General features: G+C 40.9%; 1 protein-coding gene across 2 annotated transcripts; it reads left to right on the top strand.

Annotated features, from left to right (window-relative positions):
• The first annotated feature begins 3694 nt into the window (after positions 1–3694).
• On the top strand, positions 3695–8392 carry POLR1F (RNA polymerase I subunit F). 2 transcript variants are annotated; one of them, XM_073003279.2, is made up of 4 exons: positions 3695–3807; positions 4653–4794; positions 6145–6353; positions 7681–8392. In XM_073003279.2, exons 1-4 carry the CDS (start codon positions 3710–3712, stop codon positions 8009–8011), a joined length of 780 nt encoding a protein of 259 aa, XP_072859380.2. In that variant the 5' UTR covers positions 3695–3709; the 3' UTR covers positions 8012–8392. The 2 variants fall into 2 exon arrangements, with proteins under 2 accessions (XP_072859380.2, XP_072859379.2); XM_073003278.2 differs by lacking the exon at positions 3695–3807 and adding an exon at positions 3923–4207.
• The last annotated feature ends 17325 nt before the right edge of the window (positions 8393–25717 follow it).

The raw sequence follows: 25717 nt of genomic DNA, 5'->3' as shown, positions 1-25717 counted from the left end.
ATATCTTTGGTTCTGTCGAAAATACTCCTTCCCTCACATCGGGGCGGTCGGTCATCTGCCACATCGGGGTACTCCTCACTGCACACACCATCCCACAGCACAGATGCCTCCCCCAATCCCCCTCCAAGGGTGGGGTGTTGCATGTGGGATTGGGACGGATTACCTTCCTCCTTCCACTTTGGTTGCAGGGGTAAACCACAACTGTCCATTCTAATAGTTTCCCAACCCTCCCTTCACCCCTGAGGGAAGAGGGCTCTGGTAGCAATCTTCCTCCCATTTTGAGGTTTGGAAACTCTCTCAGCAGGTCACAGACCTTGTTAGCTTGTTCGTTCACTCTGTCTGTTTGCACCGCGCTGTCTCTCCTGTTCCCTTCTTTCTTTCCCACTTTGATTCTAAGTTCCCACACTTCTTCCTCCCCTTTTATAATCTCCTCCCATAATATCAAATCTTGCTCCTTCCTTTTGTCTCCCTCTTTATGTGTGGTTCCGGGTTGAGGATGCTCATGCCAGGCTGAGCATGGCGGAGGACAGCAAAGAGCTGCTGATGGATGAAAAAATTCTCACTCCTGCTGAGGACAACCTGGAACAGCTGGAGAATGGCAGCCCCACTGAATGCAGTGGCCATCTGGCTGTGATCGACCGGCAGTGTATGTTTGTTTGGAGGGGATATAAGGTGAATGGGAGGAGGAAGGTGGTGTTTTGAAGTGCAACAGATGGGAAAAGGAGAAAAGGAAGCAAAGGTGTGTCCCTTGACCTCTTCCCCCTACTCCCACCCAGAAGATGCCGGGGACATAAAGGGAACAGATGCAAGATGGTGGGAGGCTTGGTGTGAGTTAAGACAGGCTTGCTTCCCAGGTGCCTTCCCTATCTAAAATAAAAGCCTAGCAACCCCATGCATCAGTGATCCATTCCTGGTTTTCCAGAAAACAGGAGAAAAAGAATGAAGAGCAAATGTGCAAAAATTTAATCCCTTTGACATCCGAAGCGGAGTGAAACAAGGCTGTGTCCTCATGCCAACCCTGTTTGGGATCTTTTTTGCTGTCATGCTGAAGCACGCCTTTGGAGCTGCAACAGAAGGTGTCTATCTCTGGACTAGATCAGATGGGAAGCTCTTTAATCTCTCTAGATTGAGAGCGAAGACCAAAGTCCAGCTGAAATGCATGTAGGACTTCCTCTTCGCCGATGATGCAGCCATTGTTGCCCACTCTGCTGAAGACCTTCAACAACACATGAATCGTTTTAGCAAGACCTGCCAAGACTTTGGACTATCAGCATGAAGAAAACACAAGTCATGGGCCAGGGCGTGGACTCACCACCCTCTATTACTATCTCCGTGCAAGAATTGGAGGTTGGTCATGACATTGGTACCTTGCCTCAATTATCTCTGACACTCTCTCCCTAGATGTTGAGCTGGATAAACACACTGGCAAAGCAGCTACCATGTTCTCAAGATTCACAAAGAGAGTATGGCTCAATAGGAAGCTGACGGCATATACCAAGATCCAGGTCTATAGAGCCTGTGTCCTGAGCGCACTCCTGTACTGCAGTGAGTCCTGGACCCTTTGTGCATGGCAGGAGAGGAAGCAAATCATTGTCTCCGACACATTTTTTGGTATCACCTGGCAGGACAAAGTTCCAAATAGAGTAGTCCTAGAACGAGCTGGAATTTTTAGCATGTATACATTACTGAATCAGCGACGTCTATGTTGGCTTGGGCATGTTGTGAGAAGATGGTTGGATTCCAAAATATCTCCTGTATGGAGAATTAGTGCAGGGAAATCGCCCCAGAGGGAGACTACACTACGATACAAGGACATCTGCAAGTGGGATCTGAAGGCCTGAGGAGTGGACCTCAACAGATGGGAAGCCCTGACATCTGAGCGTTCAGCCTGCAAGCAGGCGGTACATCATGGCCTCTCCCAATTTGAAGAGACCCTTGTCCAGCAGGCCGAGGCAAAGAGGCAGTCCTGAAACCAGCAAAATCAGGGAGCTGGACAGGGGACAGATTGTCTTCAGTGTGGAAGGGATTGTCACTCTTGAATTGGCCTTCTCAGCCACACTAGACGCTGTTCCACTAGCATGTCCTCCATCTGGCAGGCAAAACTAAAAAACTTCAAAATGTGGGGCTTTGTATCTCCACCCGCACCCCACCCCACCCCACCCCACCCCACCCCACCCCACCCCACCCCACCCACTGCAGCCAAACCTCTCCCTGTTACTTCCTTGGTTGCAGCAGTTGTAAATGCTCCGGAGAGATCGGAGATAAGGTGGCTTGATTGTTTAGGGCTGACAGCCCTAGGTAATCAATCCCCGGCTTGTGGATGGCTGCTTCTGCCTGGGAGCTGAATAAGAGAGGAAGGTGCGAGAGCGATGGATGGATGGATGGAAACCTGGACAGGAGTGAAGTGAGTGCACTTGCTTGCCTGCTGGAGGGGAGGCTGTTCTGGGATTTGGGGTGTGGTGGTTCAAAGCCAAGGAAATAGGGGTCGGGCAACCCTATCCATTCAGTCTCTCGAGAATGAAAAATGCCTAATCTAATCTAGGTTCATTATTCTGCACAAGAAAAGCAATAGGCATAAATGAAATTATTTGAGGATTTTATTGCCTAAATAAATAAATCAAAATATAAACCAATCCCTGTTCTTGTAGACTCAAAGCAGTGATCAATTTCCACACAGATAGCCACCATCAAAGCATAATCCATCATTTACAGAAAATGAACACCAGCACCAACCATGTACAGTAAGGTAAAGGTAAAGGTTCTCCTTGACAATTTTTGTCCAGTTGTGTTCGACTCTAGGGGGTGGTGCTCATCCCCATTTCCAAGCCATAGAGCCAGCGTTTTGTCCAAAGACAATCTTCCGTGGTCACATGGCCAGTGCGACTTAGACACGGAACGCTGTTACCTTCCCACCGAGGTAAGGTAAAGGTAAAGGTTCCCCTTGACAATTTTTGTCCAGTCGTGTCCGACTTTAGGGGGCGGCGCTCATCCCGCTCTTCAAGCCATAGAGCCAGCGTTTGTCCGAAGACAATCTTTCCGTGGTCACATGGCCAGTGTGATTTAGACACGGAACGCTGTTTACCTTCCCACCGAGGTGGTCCCTATTTATCTACTTGCATTTGCATGCTTTCGAACTGCTAGGTTGGCGGGAGCTGGGACAAGCAACGGGCGCTCACTCCGTCGCGTGGATTCGATCTTACAACTGCTTGGTCTTCTGACCCTGCAGCACAGGCTTCTGCGATTTAGCCCACAGCGCCACCACGTCCCCTCCCACCGAGGTGGTCCCTATTTATCTACTTGCATTTTCATGCTTTCGAACCGCTAGGTTGGCGGGAGCTGGGACTAGCAATGGGAGCTCACTCCGTCGCGTGGATTCGATCTTACGACTGCTTGGTCTTCTGACCCTGCAGCACAGGCTTCTGTGGTTTAGCCCACAGTGCCACCACATCCCTTATGTACAGTACTGGATACCAAAAATGGGCACAACTAGTGCAATCACATCTAATTTAAAGGGATCCAACCAGAGTATAAGAAATCGGTATGGAACATATTTAGGAAGCGCTCCCAGTTAGGACAGCAGCGCTCACTTTGCAGGACACAGGAGGCAAATCCAAGCTTAGTCAAAACCAGCTTTTTTAAGAGATGGGGGAGAGTTTTCCTTCTACAGGTGGGCGGGGCTTAAAAAGAAAGCAAACCGGCCACCCACAAGATGGCGGACAAATCGGCACCACCGGAAGAGAGGAAAGACGACTTCCTTTCGCCGCTCTCAAGCCGCGCGATTGGCGACATTGAGAAAGCCGCGCTTTGGTTCGTTATGGGGACGTCATCGCTAGGCGACGGCCCCGAGAGAGAGAGAGAGAGAGAGAGAAAGAGAGACGGGGGGGGGGGGAGAGAGAGTACACCTCGTGTTTGAGAGGTGAGGCGCCCGAGGGAGCTTCGTTTCTTATTGCTACGCCATGGCCGAGGCTAGCTCGGCCGAGGCCCCGCCGGCCGCGGCTCTCACACTCACCCCCGCCACCCCGGCCCTTCCTCTCGGCCTTGAGCTGCCTTCTTTCGAGACGGTGCAAGCGCTGGCGGAGAGCCGCTACTCGTGCCTGGTGGTGACCCCGCACCGAAGGCACGTCGCGCTGCCGCCGCGGTTCCTGCACCGGAAGCGGACCGGGATTTGCGCCCAGCTGGATGCGGAGCTGCGACGCTACTCCGAAAGGTCGGGGCGCGTGTAATTCGGGTCGTGTGAAAGGCACTCGGGGGCCCTGAAAAAGGGCCTTTTGTGGGGAGGCGATCAGGTCCTCTCACTCCTTCGTGTTCTCCACAGAACTGGTAGAGAACGGTCTGTCTCGGTCACGAAAAGTGTGCGAGGTGGTTGAAGATTAAATCAACACGCGGATAGGCATGTTGATTGTTAAATATATTGTGCCTCGGTCAAAACCCCAAGTTTCTTCACCCTGGTCTGAGGCTTTCCCTAATAAACTGTACCTATAGAAGAGATTACCTGTCGTTACTTGGGCATTGTTAGAATAGCCATATCAGTGGAATTATTAGTTAAACTAACGTTGGATCTCTTCTGCTGTTTAAGTCTTTCCTAGTACTTGAAGACTTCCGTTGGTGGTGTTTTTGTTCATTGGTGGGAATTGGTTACTTTTATTTTGCAGTTTTCAAGGCGTTCCTGTGGCTTATGACGATATTAAAATAACAAAAGAACTGGGAGATATTATCGATGACATTGGAGCCATCCATCTGAACATTGAAGCAAATTTTGTTGTCTTTCAGCCTAAAGCTGGGAAAAAACTTGTGGTATGTATAGAAAGAAATAAACATTCTTATTTCTAATGCTTGAAGTGGTGCTCTCCTGATAAATATAAACAGTCCCTAGTGGTAAATCAGACACTTGGTGGTTAGCATTGACTTGATTGCTCCAGGAACAATAGTTAAACTATCTTTTTTGTAGGCACAAAGTTGTGACTTAAGCAATTCCTGGGTTAGTAAGAAGTTGTGAACTATGAGTTTTTGAGTTTTGGTCATTTCTCAGGCAAAGAAACTGTAAGTCTTGGGAGGTAAGGGAGGAAGGTAGTAGTTAAAAAAATTAAGTCAAGTGTTAAAATTATGGTTCTTGAGTGCAGACTGCAATATGGAGCTTTTAGGTTCAGTTGAGACAGAAGTGTTAAGATATCCCATTACAGTCTCTCCATCATGCAGACAAAAGTCTGCTTTGTTTTTTACTTTTCAAAACCCAGTAAAGATATTTTCCAAACTTTTCTCCAAAGATAACATGGTTTCTGTTTTCTTTTTGTAGACATTTATCTTTTAGCAGTCTGATTGTATGTAGTATTAAATGTTCTTAATACCATTAAAGACATAAATGTATCTAACTGTTGTTCTCCAGTTTTTTTTTGTGAATGTTATTTTTTTTATTAGTCTGAGCAAAAAGATGCAGTAGTAAAGCAGGGTTAGAAATTATATATGGGCAGTGTTCTTTGTTAATTATTATGTTTAAATGACATCAGCAACTGTTTTGGAAATGTTTCACAAGATTCAGATTCCCATTTCATATATGAACTTTTCATATGACAAATCTTGATGCTTTTCGTATAAAGTCACAATTCTAAAGAGGCGCATCTGGTCCAGAAACCATATTTAAGGTATCTGCAGTGTTTATCATCTGACTAGATGCTGCCCAAGGTTTTAAAAATGCCAAGTGCGAAGGGATGATGAGACTAATTTTCTAAAAGTAATTTCACTTCATAACAGAAGCATATGCGTGTTTAACTTTCTGATCTGCTAAGCATTCATCGTAGTTTCATATGCCTTTTAAGCTACTGTAAAGATGTGCTTATCTTCAGATGAATGCTGTGTAACTCTAAATGGGCTCAAATTTTGTGTTACTATTAAATTTTGCAAAAAAAGCTAAACTTACTTATGCCTTACAATTGAAATCTTTTGCAAATATTTGCAAAACTGGTCTCTGCTTACTGCAGTGATAGCTTCTTGTAAACATCGGAGTTTATGCACTGAGTTGTCTTCATCCATGTAGAATTTGTAAAGAATGTAAGAGTAAGAGCTAATCCTAAATTGTTGTTTTATCTGTGAAAAACATAATAAAAATAGATTCTACACCATAACCCTGATGTATCTGTCTTTTTCTAGGGTGTAATCAATAAAGTGGCACCTAGCCATCTAGGATGTCTGGTACATGGATGTTTTAATGCTTCCATCCCTAAACCTGATCACATATCAACTGATGAATGGAAAAATGTTGGCTTTCAAATAGGCAATAGACTGGTATTTAAAGTGTTGCAGTTTGACTCAGATGCTGCTGGAGTGTTCTGTATCCGAGGAAGATTGTGTAGAAACAGGTACAGTAATATACTGTTGCTTTTTAAAAATACTTCAGTACAATAAATTTACTTCTAGTGTGCAGGAGAAGGAATAAGGCTGTGCACCATATTCAGTAGAAGGTTGAAATACTAACTGAATCTGGGCTAATTTTGCTTTTCTGTGGTGAATAGAGATGGGCACGAAATGAACCATGAACTGAAAAACCCAACAAAACGGGCTGGTTCGTGGTTTATTTTATAATCCAGTGAAATGAACTGGGAATCCTATTTTGCGGAAGCAAAATGAAATGCTGAACTTTTTTCCCCTTGGCGTTTTGTTTGCTTTGACAAACTCGGATTGCCCACCCAACCCCTTCTCATTGCCACCTCCTATCACCTTGGCCTACCTGCCACTGCCACCCAGAGTGGCATAATAATCCCCAGGTACCATCCTCAGAGGCAGCAGCTCTGGCAGGGAAGCTGGGCTGCTGCCTCTGCGTATATGCCCTCTGGCTAGTTTGTTGCCAGGAAAGCCTCAGTGCCTTCCCTGCTCACCAGCTGGTCAGCAGGCACATATGCAGAGGATGCAACCTGGCTCCTCTAGCTAGCTTCTGCACCACCACCATTGCCTCTCTGGGCCACCGAGAGGTGATGGCACCAGTGTTGATGGTGCCAGGTAGGCCAGGCAGTGGGGGGGGGGCAGACATGGGCCAAAACCGCCATAAACCGGTTCATTTTCTGAGATGCCTTTTTGCTCCATGTGTCTTGAAGAGGATACTGAAAACTCTGATAGATCCATATTTAGGCACACAAGCTGAGCTGCCTGAAGTAGGTTTATTCTCCCCATCTGTCCTGTGATAGCCTTTCCAGTTCCCTGAAAAATGCTGTACAGATGGTTTGTTGATCATTATGAATGGGGTTAACATAGAAAGTGAGACACATAGATTTGAGGCAGCAGTACCTTTCGGAATCAAAGCATTTCTGTCCACTATACCCAGGAACATGTGGCCCTCCAGATGTTGAACTCCAGTTTCCATCAGTCCTACCCAGCCTGGCCAGTGGCGCTCATTAACATCTGCATGGCCAAAGGTTCCATACCTGCAGTGGATTCTGATGCACCTAACTGCATTCTGTTTTCAGTTAATAGGGCTTGTTTAGCTATGCATTCAGGTTTTTGTACCGTGTAGAAGAACATTTAATCCTTGCCAAAAATACAAGAGGCAGAAATACAATGAACATACACATTTTTGAAATAGTGTTAAAATAAATAGCTTTAATTGCAAGACAACCATTATAGTTTCTCTTGCAACATAGTGATTCAACATGTCTTAGAAGGCTTATTCTGTGCATTCTTTCTTCAATCCAGCATTGAAGAAGAGACGCCAAAGGAAAAGCACAAGAAAAAACATGACAAGCATTGTGACATGCAGAATGGCGTAGAGGAAATGGAGACTGACGTGGCAGCTATTGGGATTGAAAGTGGAGAGATAGCAAACCATGACATTGATAGTAGAATACAAGATGTGCCAGACAGAGAAGATGGTCAGAACATAGCAGACTTAGGAACACATGCCAGCGATTCAAGTGGTTACCATAGTGATCATGGCAAATCTAAGAAAAAGAAAAGAAAATTGTGCGAGGAAGATGATGGACTCCCTGGATTGTCACAACCAAAAGCTAAAAAGAGAAAAGAATGAGAGAGTACCTGTGAAGTGCAGAAATGCAGTCATTGGACCTGGAATTCTTTTATTAGATAAATCTGTATTTTTACACTTCATTTTAGTTTCACTAGCTGATTAACCAGAAATCATTATGTGCTGTGCATATGCACATGAGAAAGTTGAATAGAAGTAATTAACCAGATGTGAAAAGAGAATAACGGGGGTTTTGTACACTGATCATTCTGCAATATATACAAAGTGTTGTCCACCAAAAGTTTCGGGTTGGGCAAAGTAGGAGACATTCTTAAGTACAGTATTTCTTCCTGAACTTGGCAGAATTGTGAGATATAAGGTTCCAAGACTTTCCCCAACATAATCAGAGTGCATCTCGATTTAAATAAAATAAATAAAACCAGACTGTCAGCTGCTTCATGCATTTTGTGTATTTTATAAACATATTAAGATTTCATGCATCAATGAGAAAGGTAACTTTATTGGAGAAAGGATATAGTCAATTTATACAGACCAGAGTCTCCCGGCCCCCTGTTATATATTTTTGTTATATACTGTATTCTGTTATACATTTTATACAATGTATCCTGAAAAAATGTATTCAGAAAGCCCATGATACTAATCCGTGTGTTGAACTGAGCTCTCCATGTGATCCTACATATCGTGTTTTCCCGAAAACAAGACAGGGTCTTACATTAATTTTTGCTCCAAAAATGCATTAGGGCTGATTTTCAGGGGATGTTTTATATTTTTCATGTACAACAATCTGTTGTTCAGTCGTTAAGTCATGACCGAGTCTTCATGACCCCATGGACTAGAGCATGCCAGGCCCTTCTGTCTTCCACTGCCTCCTTAAACAACAAATGGATTTTTAAAAGTCAAGTCCTATGTACAAGACAAAACTAGATTATCCTGCTTTCTTAAAAGTCATTTAAACTAAACAAGAAAGCAAATTCTGCATCTGCCGAGTGTAGCCATTAGTTCTCAGGTTGTGTTAACTTCTGAGTGCATTTGTACACAATTGTGCTGTAATTTTGGTTCCACCTTCAGAATGGTAGTTGTGTACAGTTATGTGCAGTTTAATGCGATATTATGCTGTGCACCCCAGTTCTCTTAGAAGTAGACCTGGTTATACTACTGGAGCTACGTTATGCCTGTCCCAGTATGGACAAAACTGGGCGAGCAGCTGTAGATCAGCTTTGGCTCCAGTGAGTGATGGCTATAATGTTAAGACAGCCGATCTAGAAAAGTTAAGCATTTCTAGTTCTATGTAACTGTTCTTTGTGTAACTTTCTGTTCAGATATTAGGTTGGGTAAGTCTCATTGATTTAAAGTAATTTTGTTTATACCTGACACCAGGCTCTATGATGAAAGTTGAGAAACAGATATAAGAGCAAACTACTGATATCCAAATATTTTAAGATGAAGTAATGTTGTCTGTTGTTCCAAAGGATAGAAAATTAGCCACTGGGGTTAGATTGTGTAAAAGAGAATTTCAACAAAATATTTGAAAGAATGCAATGATAATTAGAAGATTCCCTCAAGAGGCACTAGGCTATCCTTCACTAAACAGGTTTTAAAAGAGAAGCTAGATACGTGGACAGGTAAGTCATTTGCTCAGAGACATACCTGTCTATGGCTACCTCCAGCATCAGTGCAGGTATGGTTTTTTTTTTAAAAAAAATTCTCATTTCACAAGTATCTTTCTTTGCCCTCTACATTCTGTTTAGTCAGAAGTAAGGAGTAACAGGCTTCCCTCTTGGCTGTGGTATGTTATGTGCCATCAAGTCAGTAGAGCTTTCAAGGTAAGTGAGATATTTAAGGAATGGTTTTTACCAGTTCCACACTCGCAGTGAGTTTCCATGGCTGAAATGAGGATTTGAACCCAGGACTCCTAGCCCATCATTATGCACTAGACCACACTGGGTATACAGACTGTGGTATAGGATACCGTAAGTAAGAATGGTGATATAACCAGAATTAATTAGGCTGGGTTCTGACTTCTCTTATATGCCCACAGCCAAGATGCATCTTAGCTTAAAAGGTCCACTGTCACTTACTACCTGCCCTGTCTGGGTGGCCACTTATTGGAGATGCTGTCACTGAATTTTCTGCATCAATCAAGGGTTGGACTATGTGAGCTCTCTAACCCCTTCAAACAATGTGATTGTACACCATATCTGTTACATGACTGATGGATCAAATGCAGTATAGGAATGCTTCTGCTCTTGTTTCCAGTATTGTGCTTAATTGCTCACAAGTCACACATTTTATAACTTCAGAATTTCCAAATGACTTCAGTGTTTTCCATCAACTGACCTGTCTTAAGCTCATTCTCTGCCTTGATTTGTGATTTATACATTAAAATATTAAGTTTGGGCTGCAGATATCTTCCTTCTGAAGAAACACATTAACTGTTATTTAGAAAGATCCCAAAGCTAACGCTGTTGTGTTTTTGTTGTGGATTTAAAGAATAAGAACATGATGGAATTTTTGGCAGATGTTTGAGACTGTAAATAACAGCCCCAGGGAGTCCTTAAAAACAATTCCATGAGACTTAGCAGGGTTCACTTTAATAATATGATTACATTTGATACAGGTATTTTAAAAAAAAGAAGGCTGCATATCTCCTCAGTTTGAGGGCAAGCAATATGGTTGAATGCAATGCAGCAGCACAAGTAAGTTGTTAATCTTCTGGTTCCTTTTACTAAATGCTGTTAACACTTTGTTCCCTTTTAAGAAAACAACAATGACCTTTCAGGACATTTGGCCACAATCCAGAATAATTTAATGTAATTTATTACTAGAATGTATCAGTTTCCCTGTAACAAATAAAGTAGCTAATACTTAATGCTGCTGATATATCTCGCAGTGATATGTGACACAAATGAACATAGAAATTCAATCAAATCAGTAAGGTACATACATATGGGAATCATATCAAAATATAAAACACATTAAAAACAGCTATCGATTTAGCAGAGCCTAAAATGGACATCCTGTATCAAATAAATCTTTTTTTAAAATAGGAAACTATGACAGCAGAAATGGGAACACTTTGGGGATTTTGGATTCTGGCTGTAGTGGTTTTTCTGAAGGTGGAGCAGACTGCATACAATATTTCTTTCCTAAAGGCTCCCTTCCTTTCTGAAATTCTAAGCTGTACGAATGTTTCTGTGCCTTTTATGGGTATGTGTGTGTGGAGATACCTATTTGACAAGACTTTTAAAAAGTCATCTGCAATTTTTTTATTTTAAAATCACTTAAGTCACCATCCCATCACGACGGCATAAAATATAGCTTCGGTTGTGGCTGGTACTGGACCTGTTTCACCTCTGTTATCAGTCCATTTGTTGTTACACTGTATTTCAACAAATATGCTATACTCCTAAAAGCATTCATTAAAACAAATGCAATAACCATAACTGCGCTTCTAACAATAACAGCATTGTCATAGACTTTATAATTACTGTATACTTCATTTTAAAGCATTTGAAAACTTCAGAACAAGTCGGTTAGCATGCTGGACGTGCATTGCAGCATTCACTCAAGAGTTCATATGATAAACCTGGCAATTTAGTCTTTATCTCCAGGTGCCAGGGAGAATCTCAGGCCCTCCATGTTAACTCGTGGCACTAACCTGTGCTTTTTCCCTGGATTAAATCATCCTATTAAAATTTCAAGAGGCTGCCTTACAGCTGGCCAGATTATTTATCCACTGGTCTAGTATTGTCTGCCCCAGGCTTCTGGCTAGATTTTCTGTGGATGATGAGACTTAGGACCCCACACATGTTGGGGAAGACTAGTCTTTAGGCTAGCAGTTTTGTTTTACAATTTTAGGCAGAAAAAATTCTGATGGTGCCTTCTACTTGATCTCTAACTGCAGAGACCATGACAAAACAGGGCTTGGAAGAGTTGGTGTTTTGGACCACAACTCCCAGAAACCCCTTCTCTGGAACTAAGAATATGGGAATTTTTCCAGGCAGGTGTAACTTTAGGAAAACAACCCTGGATGAGAGATGCCTGTGACACCCTGCTGAAAGTTAATGGCTTTCTTTAAGATATTATTTGTAGAATTCATAGTATCCGTAGGTCTCAGAAGCCTACAGATTGAGCTTTCACAGAGCAGGGGAATAGCAGTAGATTACTGGCTACAGTGCTTAGCAATGTCACCCAAAAATGCAGCTGCTTATTTAAAATAAATGTTATTAATGTGGAAACTGAAGATGAAACATACTTCAAAGTAAATTTATTAATGGATTTTTTCTTTTTAAGTGGTACTGCGATATCCTGTAGAAAAGAAACTAGGTGATAACTGCTGATTCTTGGCCTCTCCTACTGCATAAATCAAAGCTGACCAATACCAAGCTTAGCCCAGAAAGGGTGACCAACTTTCCTACCTCCTACAATAGGTTTGTGTCGTTTGATCTACCACCAAACAGATATAATCCTTGCCCTATTACAGGTATATTGAGGGAGATGAGTAGCACTTCTCTGACTCCGATTTCATATTTTGTGTTTTGGATGCAATTTATATTGAATTTTTAAAAAGAGAAAACATTTTGCAACAAATCTCAGAAGCCGTTTCCAGAAGAAGAACAACAAAGTTTCTATAAGCCAAGAATTCTGTGGAATTTTAAAACGTGTTTGAGGAAGGTTTTCAGACCATGCCACATGGTGGAGTATTGCTTTAAGTATAGATCATACATACTAAGGAAGTCTGAGAATTGCTACACAACCCGCTGAGAATTGCTTCTTTACAAGCTCTGCTGAAAAGAATGGATTCAGCCAGTGCAAACACAGGAACCCCCTCTCACACGCAAAGGATAGTGGCCTTATTTTTGTTTTGTTTTGTTTTGATAAGCATGGAAAATTTATGTACATCACAAGGTTTCAAAACCTATAAATGAATTCTTTGCAACTGTTAAAAACAGTGAGATTTTTGAAGCAACCAGGGCATCCTAGCCAGCCCTAATAACCTGAGTATTCTTAATATTGTACTGTATTGATATGTTTATATTCTAATGATTTTTTCCAAAGGTCTGTTGTTTTATTATGATTTTATTTTATTTTATTGTTAATTTTCCTAATTTTACTACTACTGGTTTTCTGCTTGTTCACTTTCTATTTGTTGGATTTTGTCATTCTATTTTATTATGGATGATCCTTTGTGAATTGTGTTTAAATGTGATGTATAAATACTGTTAAGTTATTCATATATTCTGATCATGGCAGTGTGTGTTTGGCATATATAAGATTCTATATCCTATGAATTTTCACTTTAACAGTGCAATCCTATGTGTGCCTGTTCAGAAAAGTGTATAAGCACATAGAAGATTGCAACTTTATTTAATGCTTAGAATGTTGTGTTTTTTTCAAAAGTAGTTGCTCATTGTTATTTTTAAATAATTTATTCACATTAATCTTTACTTATTGTTTAAAGACCAGAAAAATGTTCTTCTGTTTAGTTACTCTTGGAATGGCTTAAAAATACTTGTAAGAATATAAAAATGGCAAAAAATCCTCCCAAATGACCTCAAATTTTTACTTGATCCATTAAACACACAAACACAGGTAACTTTATTACTTGTAGCACATGTACTTTTAATCCTGGACTTGCTGCAACTCTGCTGGAAAAAGTAATTTGGGTTTTCCGTTTTGTTCTTGTACATACACACCTCTGGGAGAGAGGTTCTTACCACTGTTGTGAAGGGAAAGCATCATAAGCTCCAGCAGTGCTTAGAAGCTTGTCATGAATATTCCTCATCATTTATAGAAAGTAATATATATTTCACCATTTATAGAAAGTAACTCACTCCTCCGTGTTCAATTGCAATATTTGGTGACCTTTCATCAAGCAAAAATGATAGTATTTTACATCCTTGCAGTCACCAGAATACAAGCTATGGCCATTTTTAAGATTCAGCACATTCCCTTGAGTTAAATATGCAAAGAAGTGAGGAACTAGACAAGGAGCGCAGCCTGCAAGAGAAACAAAGATCACCACTCACGTTGTCAGTCAACACCATCCTTAGCCACATCCATGGGTGTTATGGGTTGGATCCAAAAATTTTTGTCCAGGAGGATCTTCTCATGGGAAGGGCCTATGCCTGATTTGTGGGGATCTTCCTCCACCCACAGAGTCCCTCAACACTCTGGGTAGCATACTTCAGGATGCTAGAGTGGCTCCCTGTGGGGGAAAGGGAGACGGACAGTCCCACTTCTGGCATCCAGTTCTACACACACACACCTGAGTCTAGGTCTAGTCCCTTGTTTCTTTGATGGACTGAAATTGTATACTGTCTTGGGATCAAAAGTGGACAAAACATGGGCATACATGTCCATACATCAAATGCATATACACACTGAGCAGCAAACTCCTTTGAGAACCATAAAAACCTTTCAAAGCAGGTTAGGGAGTGCAGTTGGCGAAGCTGCTTAAAAAGAAGTGGACATGAATAATTGACTGTTGCATAGACCCAGTGTATGGTCAAAGAGAAAGAGTTGAAATATGAGTCAACTTTATACTCTTAAAATCTACTCTCACAGAAAAGGTCTGGTTTTCAATCATGGTTAACCATGATGTACTGGTCACAGGCCTCACAGAGTCAAAACACCAGGCTTCTTTGATTACCAGGGGCAATGATGTCACCTGCCAACTCCACTCCACCAAGTTTCTCTTTATGTATAACTTTATTTTTCACAGCAACTAGGAGAGAAATGGATTTTCCTGTCCAACAATATATCCCGGCTGTAATGCAAAAGTATTTTTGAGATGGCTTTAAAGCAGAGGACGTTGGTAAGCCTTGGGTGGATAATTAAATTTTAAAACCATTAGCTTTATAAGTGATGGAGGTTAAAAGTGCCGCAACAGCTTTCTTGATATGAATGAACATGACTGTCTGCCATTTTGGACTGCCCCTGTGGCAGTGGTTATATGGATTGTTATGAACAGAGTGTGTCAAAGTCACTTTTTGGACTACAGTTCCCAGAATCCACTAGCTGGCTGGGGAATGTTGAGGGCTGGTGTCCCACAAAACATAATGGTGAGGCTCAGGTTAAAACAAGTGGCTGCATTTCAGAATACAGTGGTGCCTCGCTAGATGATGATAATCCGTTCCACTGAAATTGCTGTTTAGCGAAATCATTGTCTAGCGAAAAGCATTTCCCTATTGGAATGCATTGAAACCTGTTTAATGAGTTCCAATGGGGAAGAATCATTGTTGTCTAGAGAAGATAGGCCATAGGAAAGCCGCTTTGCAAACCGGCAATCAGCTGTTTAAATTGCTGTCTTGTGAAGCTTAGGTCCCGAAAACACCTGTTTGCGAGCGCGGAGGGAGCTGCCAAAATCATTGTCTAGCGAAAATCGGTTTGTGAAGCAGGGACCAAACATTGTCCATCGAAATTCCCCCATAGGAATCACTGTTTTGTGAATCGCTATAGAGATTGCAAAAAGCCAATGTCTAGCGAAAAAACTGTCATGCAGGGTAACTGTCTAGCGAGGCACCACTGTATATTTTCTTAGGAACATGATGTTATTGCAAGCCATCCCTGTTACATTGCGAAGTATTATTAGGGTCTGAGGAAGTGGAGTTGTCCATGAAAGCTCACATTCAAATATAGCAGTTAGTCTTCTAGGTACCACATTTTTGTCTTTTTTATTTTTATTTTGTTTTGACCTGATGTTGTTAAAATTACCAGGCACGGTCAATCAAAATTATATTTTAAAAAATTGACTGGTATTATATACAGTAACAGTACAGTGGTGCCTCGACATACAAAATACTGTAATGCAACGTACAGTAACTGTCTAGCGAGGCACCACTGTATAAAACGGCACCACTGATACTTAACCACCTCTCGCTATCTTTGCAAAACAGCTGTGAGCACTCTGGAGCTTCAGCATCTTTTTCTTAGCTGCCTCTATCACAAGCATATGAAACTGACAGCTTTTCTTTGATCAAATGCGCTTTTCTGCTCTGCTTCTTCTCATGACCTTTTGAAAATGATAGGCTCTTCCTCTTCCCGCTCCCCCACAAGCCCTCCCTCCTCACCTTGCCCCCACTTGCACATCTTTTGGAATCCCCAGTGGAAAAATCCATCATCATGTCTCGCCTATGTTAAAAATAACAGCTAGCTTTTCGAGTGTGCCATCTCCCTCCCTCACTCCATTTCTTTTCCTCAGATTTATGATTTTGCATGCCACTCTGCTCCCTACCCTTCACCCAGCATCTGTGATGTCTTATGAATGACTAAGGACAAATTCTGTGTTAAATTAATTCACACTTTCAGTAGCCTTTCCTGCAGTTGCATAGGGTTATAGTCTGCAAATTCCCTTGATACATTCCTTTAAAAAGTTCCATATGATTCCCTTAGCTTAACACATTTTTTAAAGTATTCCTGCCTCCTTCAGTTGACTTTTACAAGTCTTGAGATTGATGGCAGCTAGTCTTGATTAATGACTTCCCCAAACATTTAAGCAAACATTAAGATGTTTTTAAAAAAAGCAGTCACAACCATTCCTCCAAAGGCCACACATATAATTAAGTCAAGTCTGTTGTTGTTTTTCCAGAATGCTACCTAAAAAATAGTAGAGCAGGGGATGTTTCAGCCTATGATCCTAGAGAATGCCCTGTACTCACAGAACCCTCTTGAACTAATTAGTCCCAGTTTCTATGTGGCTGTAGAAGCTGTTGAGGTAGTGAAGGTTCCCTCAAGTTAAGCCATGGCAGAGCTGGATTTCACTTTGCAACAGGTGGGAATGAACACCTGCCCAAGATGTTCTCATTCAAGTAAAAAGAGAACCAAACATTTACATATGGGATTGGAATATTAAACATTGCATTTTGACCATAATCCTTGTGGAAGAGTGAACCATGAATCAAATCAATAAACAAACACACATATTAGAAATATGGAGTTGTGTGGGAGGGATAGATATGATAATATTGCATTTTCCTGCATCCTCTTATAGAATTCCAGCAGCTCAGTAAGAATGACATCAATGGCAACAAGCAGACTGCCACTAATTAAAGAGATTGTTTATTATTTGCTGGCCGGATAGCTCAGCTTTCATTATTCACAGTTCCCCACTGTGCCTCTCCCCCCCCCCCCGAAGAGACAGCCTGGGTTGCTTTGGGCAAGCTGCTCAGTCCAAGGATGCCCCCAGAAGGGAATGGTAAACCACTTTTGAGTACTGTCTACCTAGGTAAGGTAAAGGTTTCCGTTGACATTTAATCCAATCGTGTCCGACTCTAGGGCGCAGTACGTCTCCAAGCCATAGAGCCAGCATCTACCTAGAAGATCCTTAAAAGAGCAAATGACGCCACCTACAGAGGTAAGTTGCCACTAATTAAATAGCTCCTTTATCAATTTCAGGGTGTGTGCAACTTGATCATGTTGAGACCAAGCCATGAGCATCTGCAAATAAATTAAAAAAGTTCAACTTTTAAGACATAATCTTTTAAAACTTTATGAAACCTTAGTCAAACTATTTTAAATTAAAAATAAGCACCATTGGTTGTTCATGCCATGAGAAGGTAACAAAAACATAATTTTCCTTAAGAAACAGCAGAAACCACCTGTTTGAAAATAAATATATATATTTTAAAAAGATATTTAAGATTATGAAATGTTTCTTAATTGTAATAATCTCTGTTTTCTGGCATTCCAAAAGGGTGTGCATTACCATTTGGGAATCAAACTCTGGAATTTAGGCCACTCTTCTACTGTTCGAAAAACGAAACCAGTAATTGGGAAGCATGTGGGGTTCAAGGTCCTTTGAACTGTTTTTCACCTCATTTTCACATCCACCTGTAGGCAGCCTGCTGGGTTCTTTCAGGATCAAAAGACAGAAGAATGCTTTTAATGGGGATCCCCTTAACAGGGAAGGAATTCCAGTAACCATTTACACTTCCAAGTACTTATGAAAAGAAAGGGGGGAAATCTGACTTTTTCTGAGCAAAGATAAAAAAGGAACCTTAGCATTTTTAAGTCTTTAAAAACTGGTTCAGTAATAAAAAGACAATTCTGAGAATGACAAACTATTCAAAAGAATATCAAGAGTAGTTTGAAATAATCATGTCTTTTTCTATTGGTCATAAATATATACACCCTGAAAGTAGAAACATGTCTAGCTTTAGATTGGATGTATCTCATTTATCTGGTCAAGTTTTGAAAGAGACAGGAGAGATCTTTCAATCTTGCACTTCGTAAAACTGCAGCCAGACTGATAAATCTCTGTTTATTTGTCTCAAAACAGGCTCTGGTTTCTTTAACAGAGAAATCTTGAATTTATACTGATGGCAACAACATCTTTCCCACCCCACCCTCCTCTGTTTCCCCATCACAAAAATCTTGAGTTGTGTTTCCAAGAATTCTTCAACCCAAACCCCCCACCTTCCTTCCACAGCACCTGAAAATTTGCAACTGGCTTAGTTTGATGTCTGTCTTCATGATTTTAATACAGCCCTTGCCTGGGTAGGGGAAAATGACCTTGAAGAATGATTGATACTGTGTGGGGGTTGACGACATAAATCTGCTCAAGTGTGCCTGATGTACAGCTTCCCAGGCCTGAATACTGGAGCCATGTTGCTGCTCTAACAACAGTGACACTGAACAGACTGGAGCAAATAAAATGAAATAAAAAACAACAACAACAACAGTTTGACAAGTCTTAAAGAACCCTTCCCCACGTAGAGGATATGAATAAGGTTTATTGCCTTATAACTAGCAAACCACTCATGTTGTAGTAAATAAGACTTATGATTAAACCAGAGGGTGCAATTAAACATAAGTCTTTGAATTCTACAACTATATTCTTTTAAACATGCTCATAGAGACAGTTGCTGGGAAATGCCATGTATATCTGCAGCAAAAAAATTATACACATGGTGAGTGTGTGTTTAATTGCCTTCGAGTTCTATTGAGTTTATTCACAAGTGAATACATATAAGACTGCATCCATGTAGGGTAGGATCCCCAACTGGAGTTCTTGGGTGCAACAGTGAAATTTAGAGGAGTTGGGAGAAATGCTCTTTTTTCTCAGGTGCAGCGTGCAGGTGTCCCTCAAAAAAACTGTTCTGAAGGACTAGAAAACCTTCAGAAGCTAGTTTTTTGGTGCCTGTGAGGGCTTCCAACAGAATGGAGAGAAAGGCAGTTCCATCATGTTGGTACTTTTATTTACTGTCATTTTAATTTGATTTTATTGTTTAATAACCACCCAAAATAATGCCTTGCACTAATAGTGGTGGTATAAAAGTCTATGAAATAAATAAAATACTTCCACTTTATTTGTAATTAAGTCCCATTGAACCGAATGGGGCTTGCCTGAGTAAATGTATCCTTTCTCCTTGAAAAGCAAAGTATGCCCACACAAACACCAGGCAAGTACAACATTACTGATTGTTAAAAAAAACCAAACAAACACACAAGCAACCTATCCAATGCTTCAGGTTCTTAAATGTCTGTGAAACATAGCAACACTCATTCTAGATTTATGCAAATTGTAGTTTTGTGCAAAAGTTGAGCAATTTTCACATAACATCCTTCTTATTGTTGCAAGAACAATGTCAAGAGCACCTTAAAATTACTTGCCGTCAAAGAGATAAATGTACCCATACTTCACATGCAAGGATGGCACAAGTGAAGATGTACATCCTTTATATTTGACTCAACAATTCAGCCTGTATCTACCAGATAATAGATGCAATTTGAACTAAATATTGGCCTGCTAGATGCCCCATAACCCATCGGCCATGCTGCTTCACTATGTGTTAAGCACAGTACTGCAACAACTAGCAACCCACATTGACAGCATGGCACCTTGCCTGTGTGAACACATCCAGAGTTGAATTGAAACTGCCTAAACACACTGTCTTTGGTGGTATGCATCAATCCTTCCAACAACTGTGTTGTATAGCAGCAACCCTGTTGCACTTTATCATCAATAAATGCAGTTACAGCTTAGTTGTTAAGAAGTAGAGTTATGAACATTTGTGTTTTTGAACTACAACTCCCACAGACTGCTACTTCTCTACTAAGAAGCTTGGTTGAGTACAGTTTATCAAAATGATGCATTCTTTTTCACAGTGTATAAGCAACCTTTCCCAATCTAGGTACCCATCACATGTGTTAAACTACAATTGTTATCACTCCTGCCGGCATGACTATTCTAATCCAACATATTTGGGCAAGAGAGTTGTGATTCAACACATGAGGAATGGAACAAGGTAAGGAAGGCTAAAACATTTTGCTGCCTGAGGCAAAACAGCCTATGCCCCAGCTCCTATCAAGACATATGGTGAGTGAGCAAAGTTATTGTGGTCAGTGAGAAGAAAGCCCCATAAGCATGTCTTCCCTTACCTGCCAGAAATGTACAAAAATAAAGGAAATAATTAGCAAGGTTTTGCTGAATCATAACATCCATATGCAAACTGGGATGTGATGACACAGCAAACTGATAGCCTTAGACTGCCTCAGTCTGCCTTATGCCATGGCTGGCTCCAGTTTACTTATAATTTCTAGTAATTTTGTGGTGAAGATATTTTGGAACCATTATTGTGAGCAACTTGGTCGCCTTCTTTGTTCACACGGGTTTTAAGGTTGTTTAATAATTGTCACCATCTGCCATCAAGTCAATTCTGACTTACGGTGACCCTTTTCAAGATTCTCCAAATACACAGTACTCAAAAGTGGTCTACCATTCGCTTCTTCTGGGGGGGGGGGCATCCTGGGACTGTGCAGCTCACCCAAGGCTACACAGGCTGCCTATCCTTCTTTGAGACACAGTGGGAAATAGAACTCCCAACCTCTGGCTCCACAGCCCGGCACATAAATCAATGACCAAAGCTTGTTTACTCACCTCCATTTTGTAGTCTTGACAGTGAAATGAATTACTTTATAGAGATAAGCAACAGAAAGGCACATGAAACTGCAAAACGAATGCATTTATTTTGTGCCTCCGTGGATTGGAGTCCTCTTCCTAAGGTGCACAGTGTGCAATATTTGAGCTTTAGTTGTATATTTACTGTATGCATAATTCTGCGGGAGGGGAGGGAGAGTGTGAGAGAAAAACTGAATGAAGAAAAAATTAGTTCTATATTATTTCTTGGTTCTGTCTGTCACACCATAATGCTCTCCCCTCATGACACCTCTGCGTTCCCCCCTTCGCCTGCACCTGAGGACTCTGCGTAAATGTACTACCTGACTGCCAGAGCCGGCTAATTTGCACATCATTAAACCCAACAGTCAAGGAGGATCTTTGAAAATATATTCCAGAACATATTTTAGGTGTGTCTGGTTGTGCTCTTAAGAATTGCTTTCAATCAAACATTTGAGCACCATTAGCAGCTGCAACTAGAACAATAGCCAGACGTTCAGAAGGGGAGGGTATGTGTGCATGTGCCTATGTATGCAAGCATGCTTAACATCTTTCTGAGAGAATTCACTTTTGCAATTCTGAGCAAAATTTTATCCTCAGGTTGTTTTTAGTATTATTTACATTGCTGGATTTCTGAAATGTGCTTCTTGTGCCTTGCTGTTCAAAAACTTATAGAAAGGAATGGCTTAAATAGAAGTTTGAGGAAGCTCCCTTTGGCAGTTATTAGTTACAACTATAGTTACAAATTTTAAGAATTGAACATAACTATGTTTTCATCTTTCTTACAAGTAATTTCAATAATTACTTTTTAGTTATAATTGCTCTTCACTTACCTTTAGTTATTTTAGCTGCATTTTAATAATTATTTAAAGTCATGGATCTATAATATCTTGTCTTCCCATCTGGCACATCCAATAGCTACGAGAACGAACAAAACAGTGACAAAAGATACCACCTGAGCCAGGTGACATTTCTTCTCAGCATTTAGTGACATCGAATTCTGGAAACTCTAACTTTAACTGCAAGTTATAATGCAAGTTATAAGTATGCTGCTAAAGGAGTAGATTCACAATCATAATGCAATAATAATATATTTTACTGTAGATCTTTACAAGCAATCAGGTCATCAGTCGAAAATGAAAGTCTTGTTTATCACGCTGGTTCAAAATCTATTTGATTCCTCTGCAGCTTAACTCTATTTAACAGCATGTCAAAAGTTGCTAGATATATATGTGGACCTGATATCTGGACATAAAGTTAAAGAAAACCAGGACATTTTCCAAATTTATATCCAGATACAGCATCTTATTGAAGGCCATCTCGTCGACTGGTTAAAATAAGGTCAAATAAAGTGCTCTGGAAGCGTATCTCCATGAATTTTTCTAATCCCAATTTTTAAAAAGAGATGCTGTTCATCTTTCGTTGAGACTGAGACATGCTGGATAAGGGGTCCACCAGCCTCAGAACAATCTTAGGAGAAAAACAGATATGATAAATGATCTTGCATTACAGTTGAAAGTGCAATAGTGTTGGAGAGACATGATTCAGGCAGCCTTCTGAATTAGAGAACTCAGATTTCAAAAGAATGCTTTGTATAAATCCTGAAGAGCGGTCACAAAGCAAAGCAAGTGCTCTCACAGACAATAAGGGGTTTCCCTCTACCATTGACAATTTGTCTTTAGTGGTGGTTTCTGCCCTTCTGTGGCAAAGACAATTGGGAGTCATTCTTTCTATTCACACCTTTTCACAGTACAGAAGATGCACCCACATGCCATCACGTTCTACCAGCATATCCAAGGCTAGGCTAGGATAATTTTCAGTACAGCAGCATTGCTGGTGTAGTGCCAGCATGGTAGTACTTCCAAATTTACTCTATAGCCTCATAGCCAGTGTATATCCAATAGAGATTTTTTTTTTTTTTTAAAAAATCCACCTATAATTGTAAATGATTGGTGATAATAATAGTTGTTCAATTTTTATTGTCATTGTAAATATATACAAGGTATATCCAAATAACGAAATTCACACGGACTCCCAGAGACCAGACCCATATGCACAGACATAAAAAATCCCCAAACACTCCCCACCCACTAAAAACCCCCAATATTAGCTCATATAAACCTCTGTGCAACTCATAATAAGCTCATATAAACCTCTGTGGGCTAAATTCAGCCAAAGGTAGTGATGGTTATGTGGGTTTGGCTATAAGAAAATTAATAAATGCTTAACCTCCTGTCTCTGAATGGCAGTGTATGTTTGGAGGGTTGGGTCCAGAGTAGGACCGTAAGAAGTTGCTGGGTGTTAATCCTTTGCTGCTTTTGTTGACCCATTCAGGATCAGAGATTGTTGGGAAGCAGTTTTTGGGAGTGGTGTGGATTTCCCTTGGAAGCAAGGAAAGCTGCCCTTCATTTGCAAATAGAGACATAGACAAGGACAATAGAGTCCAATACTGATTAGGTCCATAGCAGGAGAGACATGGTCCTACCCCAATGTCAAGATCCTGGTCTGAATTTTCCATGTGGCCTGTGATATCCAGGGATGGGGTCATTCGAGTCAGGGGACTCACTGTAATGTCAGACTTAAGTCTAACCAGTGATGTGCCTCGAGTATTTTTTCCAAAGACTTGGACTCAAGTCGCCACTCAGGACCCGCCCACCCTGTCCCCACCCTCTCTTTTTTTTTTTGAGAAAAAAATTGTTTTTAATTGGAAGTTGGACTTGGGACTTGGTATTTGGTACCAAAGACTTAGACTTGGGACTTGACACCAAAGTCTAGGACTTGGACCCAAAGACTTGCCAGCATCCCTGCCCATATTTGCTATTTGTTTTTCTTTAATAGTTGTTTTTTCTTGCTCAGTCATGTGATGGCTAATGACATCTGTGACGGACAGGTCAGTAACCACTCCAGTCCATCACAATGGAACCCTGATTTAACAACCAATGGTTGAACAGGAGGGGCGGAACTAAGGAAATATAAAAAGAATGGAAGACAGTTAAAGATCAGTTAGAAGTTAGAGTTAGGGAGTTCAGTTAGGGATATCAGTTAGAGAGAAGCAGTTTATGCAGTTAGGACCAGCCTTGTGTTAGAGAAGGGTAATAGAGAGATAGAGAATAAGACAAGGAAAGTACAAATCTTGTATGGTTTATGGTTATGATTGGAAAGAATTAAAAGTGATAAGAAATGAATAAATACCTTGATTAAAATGATTCTACCTAAGCAAATATAAATGTTACCAAAGCACAATTTATTTAATGAATAAAATAAGACGATCCATGATTCACTTTATATGATTTACTTATAAACACACAAATAAACATTGTTATATTGGATAACTGTGATTTAAGAATTATATTTGATATAGTGAGGAATAAATCCTCTGGTGGCAGCGAAAAGGGTTGAAAAGTAAATGTCATACCTGAAAGTGAACCTGGGTTGTGTGGAAGAACCAACAGGGGAGTTGGGTTTGTGTGACAACATCTCATCCAGCTTGTCCATGAGCAGAGATGGGGGGGGGGGAATTGGCACTTCGAAGCCTTGCCTCCTGTGTTGGATGCCCACTCCAAGGCAGCAGCCTTACTTCCTTGCCTTGCCTCCTTTGGGTGCTGCCTCAGAATGGGCACCCTCTAGAGCAGGGGTCCCCAACCTTGGGCCTCCAGATGCTCTTGGACTTCAACACCCAGAAATCATGGCCAGCAGAAGTGGTGATGAAGCCTTCTGGGAGTTGTAGTCCAAGAACATCTGGTGGCCCAAGGTTGGGGACCACTGCTCTAGAGGAGCAGGGCTTTGCAGTGCCAAACACTTTGCCTCCTTTGTGTGCTGCCTCAGAATGGGCACTCTCTAGAGCAGGGGTCCTCAACCTTGTTCAGGTGATAAATGAACTGGTGAGAACCACCAAACTGGCAGTTCATGCTTATCTCTCCCCATGTGTGATATGAATTCATAGGGCTGCCAATCGAGACTTCTTAGTAAGCACTCACTATTGTCTAAGAATGCTGATAATGGTTTTGTGCATCTGCATTCATCTGTGTATTTAAAAGAAGAAGAAGAATACAACAGTTTTTGACTTTACAAAAAGGGGGAGAAAGCCCATTGTTTTGAAAACAATGAAGCACATTTTCCCCCCTGGATAATGCAGGCTTCCTAAAGCCTGATTGCTAAAACATATGCACTTCTTCGGGTTTCTGATCAATGTCACTGACAAACAGGCTTACAAATAGGCATATAACGAAGTCATCACATTTTAAGTTAAGATAAAGTGAGAAAAACTAATTGGCTGAAGGGTATGCTTAATAAATTATTAGGGACAATTTTTAGCCGATCCCTCCATAAACCAAGGAGATTGAGAATGTGATATATAATAAACTAAGTGTTACTGTTTTCTAGAATTGCCCAGGCTTTACAATTTGATTAATTGCAGATTCTGAATCACTGAAAATAAATGGCAGTTAATTATCCCTAACACCTCTGCAGGAACAGATTGGGAAGGACTGTGATATTAGCACACTGTGGTCTGAGCTAAATATATCATTTTAGCTTAAGGAAATTTAATAATATTGTAATTCAAACTTATGTTGAACAAAATTAATAGCTTTTAATACTGAAATGCCTTCATATGATTTGTCCCATATTTTATATACACTGACGTTTATGGGTGGTTATTCTGAACTAACCCTCACTTCCAGAAACTGGTTTTGAAGTTTGCATTTCAGACTGTTATTCTTACAATCAGAATTTAATATGGGAAAATGGTATGGTTGTCCTGATAGTTTAGTGATGTGTTGGACCCTCTTTTACTTTCTCAGGTTAACTATAGCCAATTGTGAAGTATGCCTGAGAACATAATTAGTAGC

Source organism: Pogona vitticeps, chromosome 6 (genome assembly GCF_051106095.1).
Source record: "Pogona vitticeps strain Pit_001003342236 chromosome 6, PviZW2.1, whole genome shotgun sequence".
In the NCBI taxonomy this organism is placed as follows: domain Eukaryota; kingdom Metazoa; phylum Chordata; class Lepidosauria; order Squamata; family Agamidae; genus Pogona; species Pogona vitticeps.
This window is presented reverse-complemented; position numbering and strand designations above follow the sequence as displayed.

Excerpts from the sequence above, each read along its gene's own strand:
- POLR1F (XM_073003278.2), top strand. The coding sequence starts at position 3,957 with ATGGCCGAGGCTAGCTCGGCCGAGGCCCCGCCGGCCGCGGCTCTCACA. Across the intron at positions 4,795-6,144 it reads AAGCTGGGAAAAAACTTGTG|GGTGTAATCAATAAAGTGGC; the intron begins GTATGTATAGAA and ends GTCTTTTTCTAG. Across the intron at positions 6,354-7,680 it reads GGAAGATTGTGTAGAAACAG|CATTGAAGAAGAGACGCCAA; the intron begins GTACAGTAATAT and ends TCTTCAATCCAG.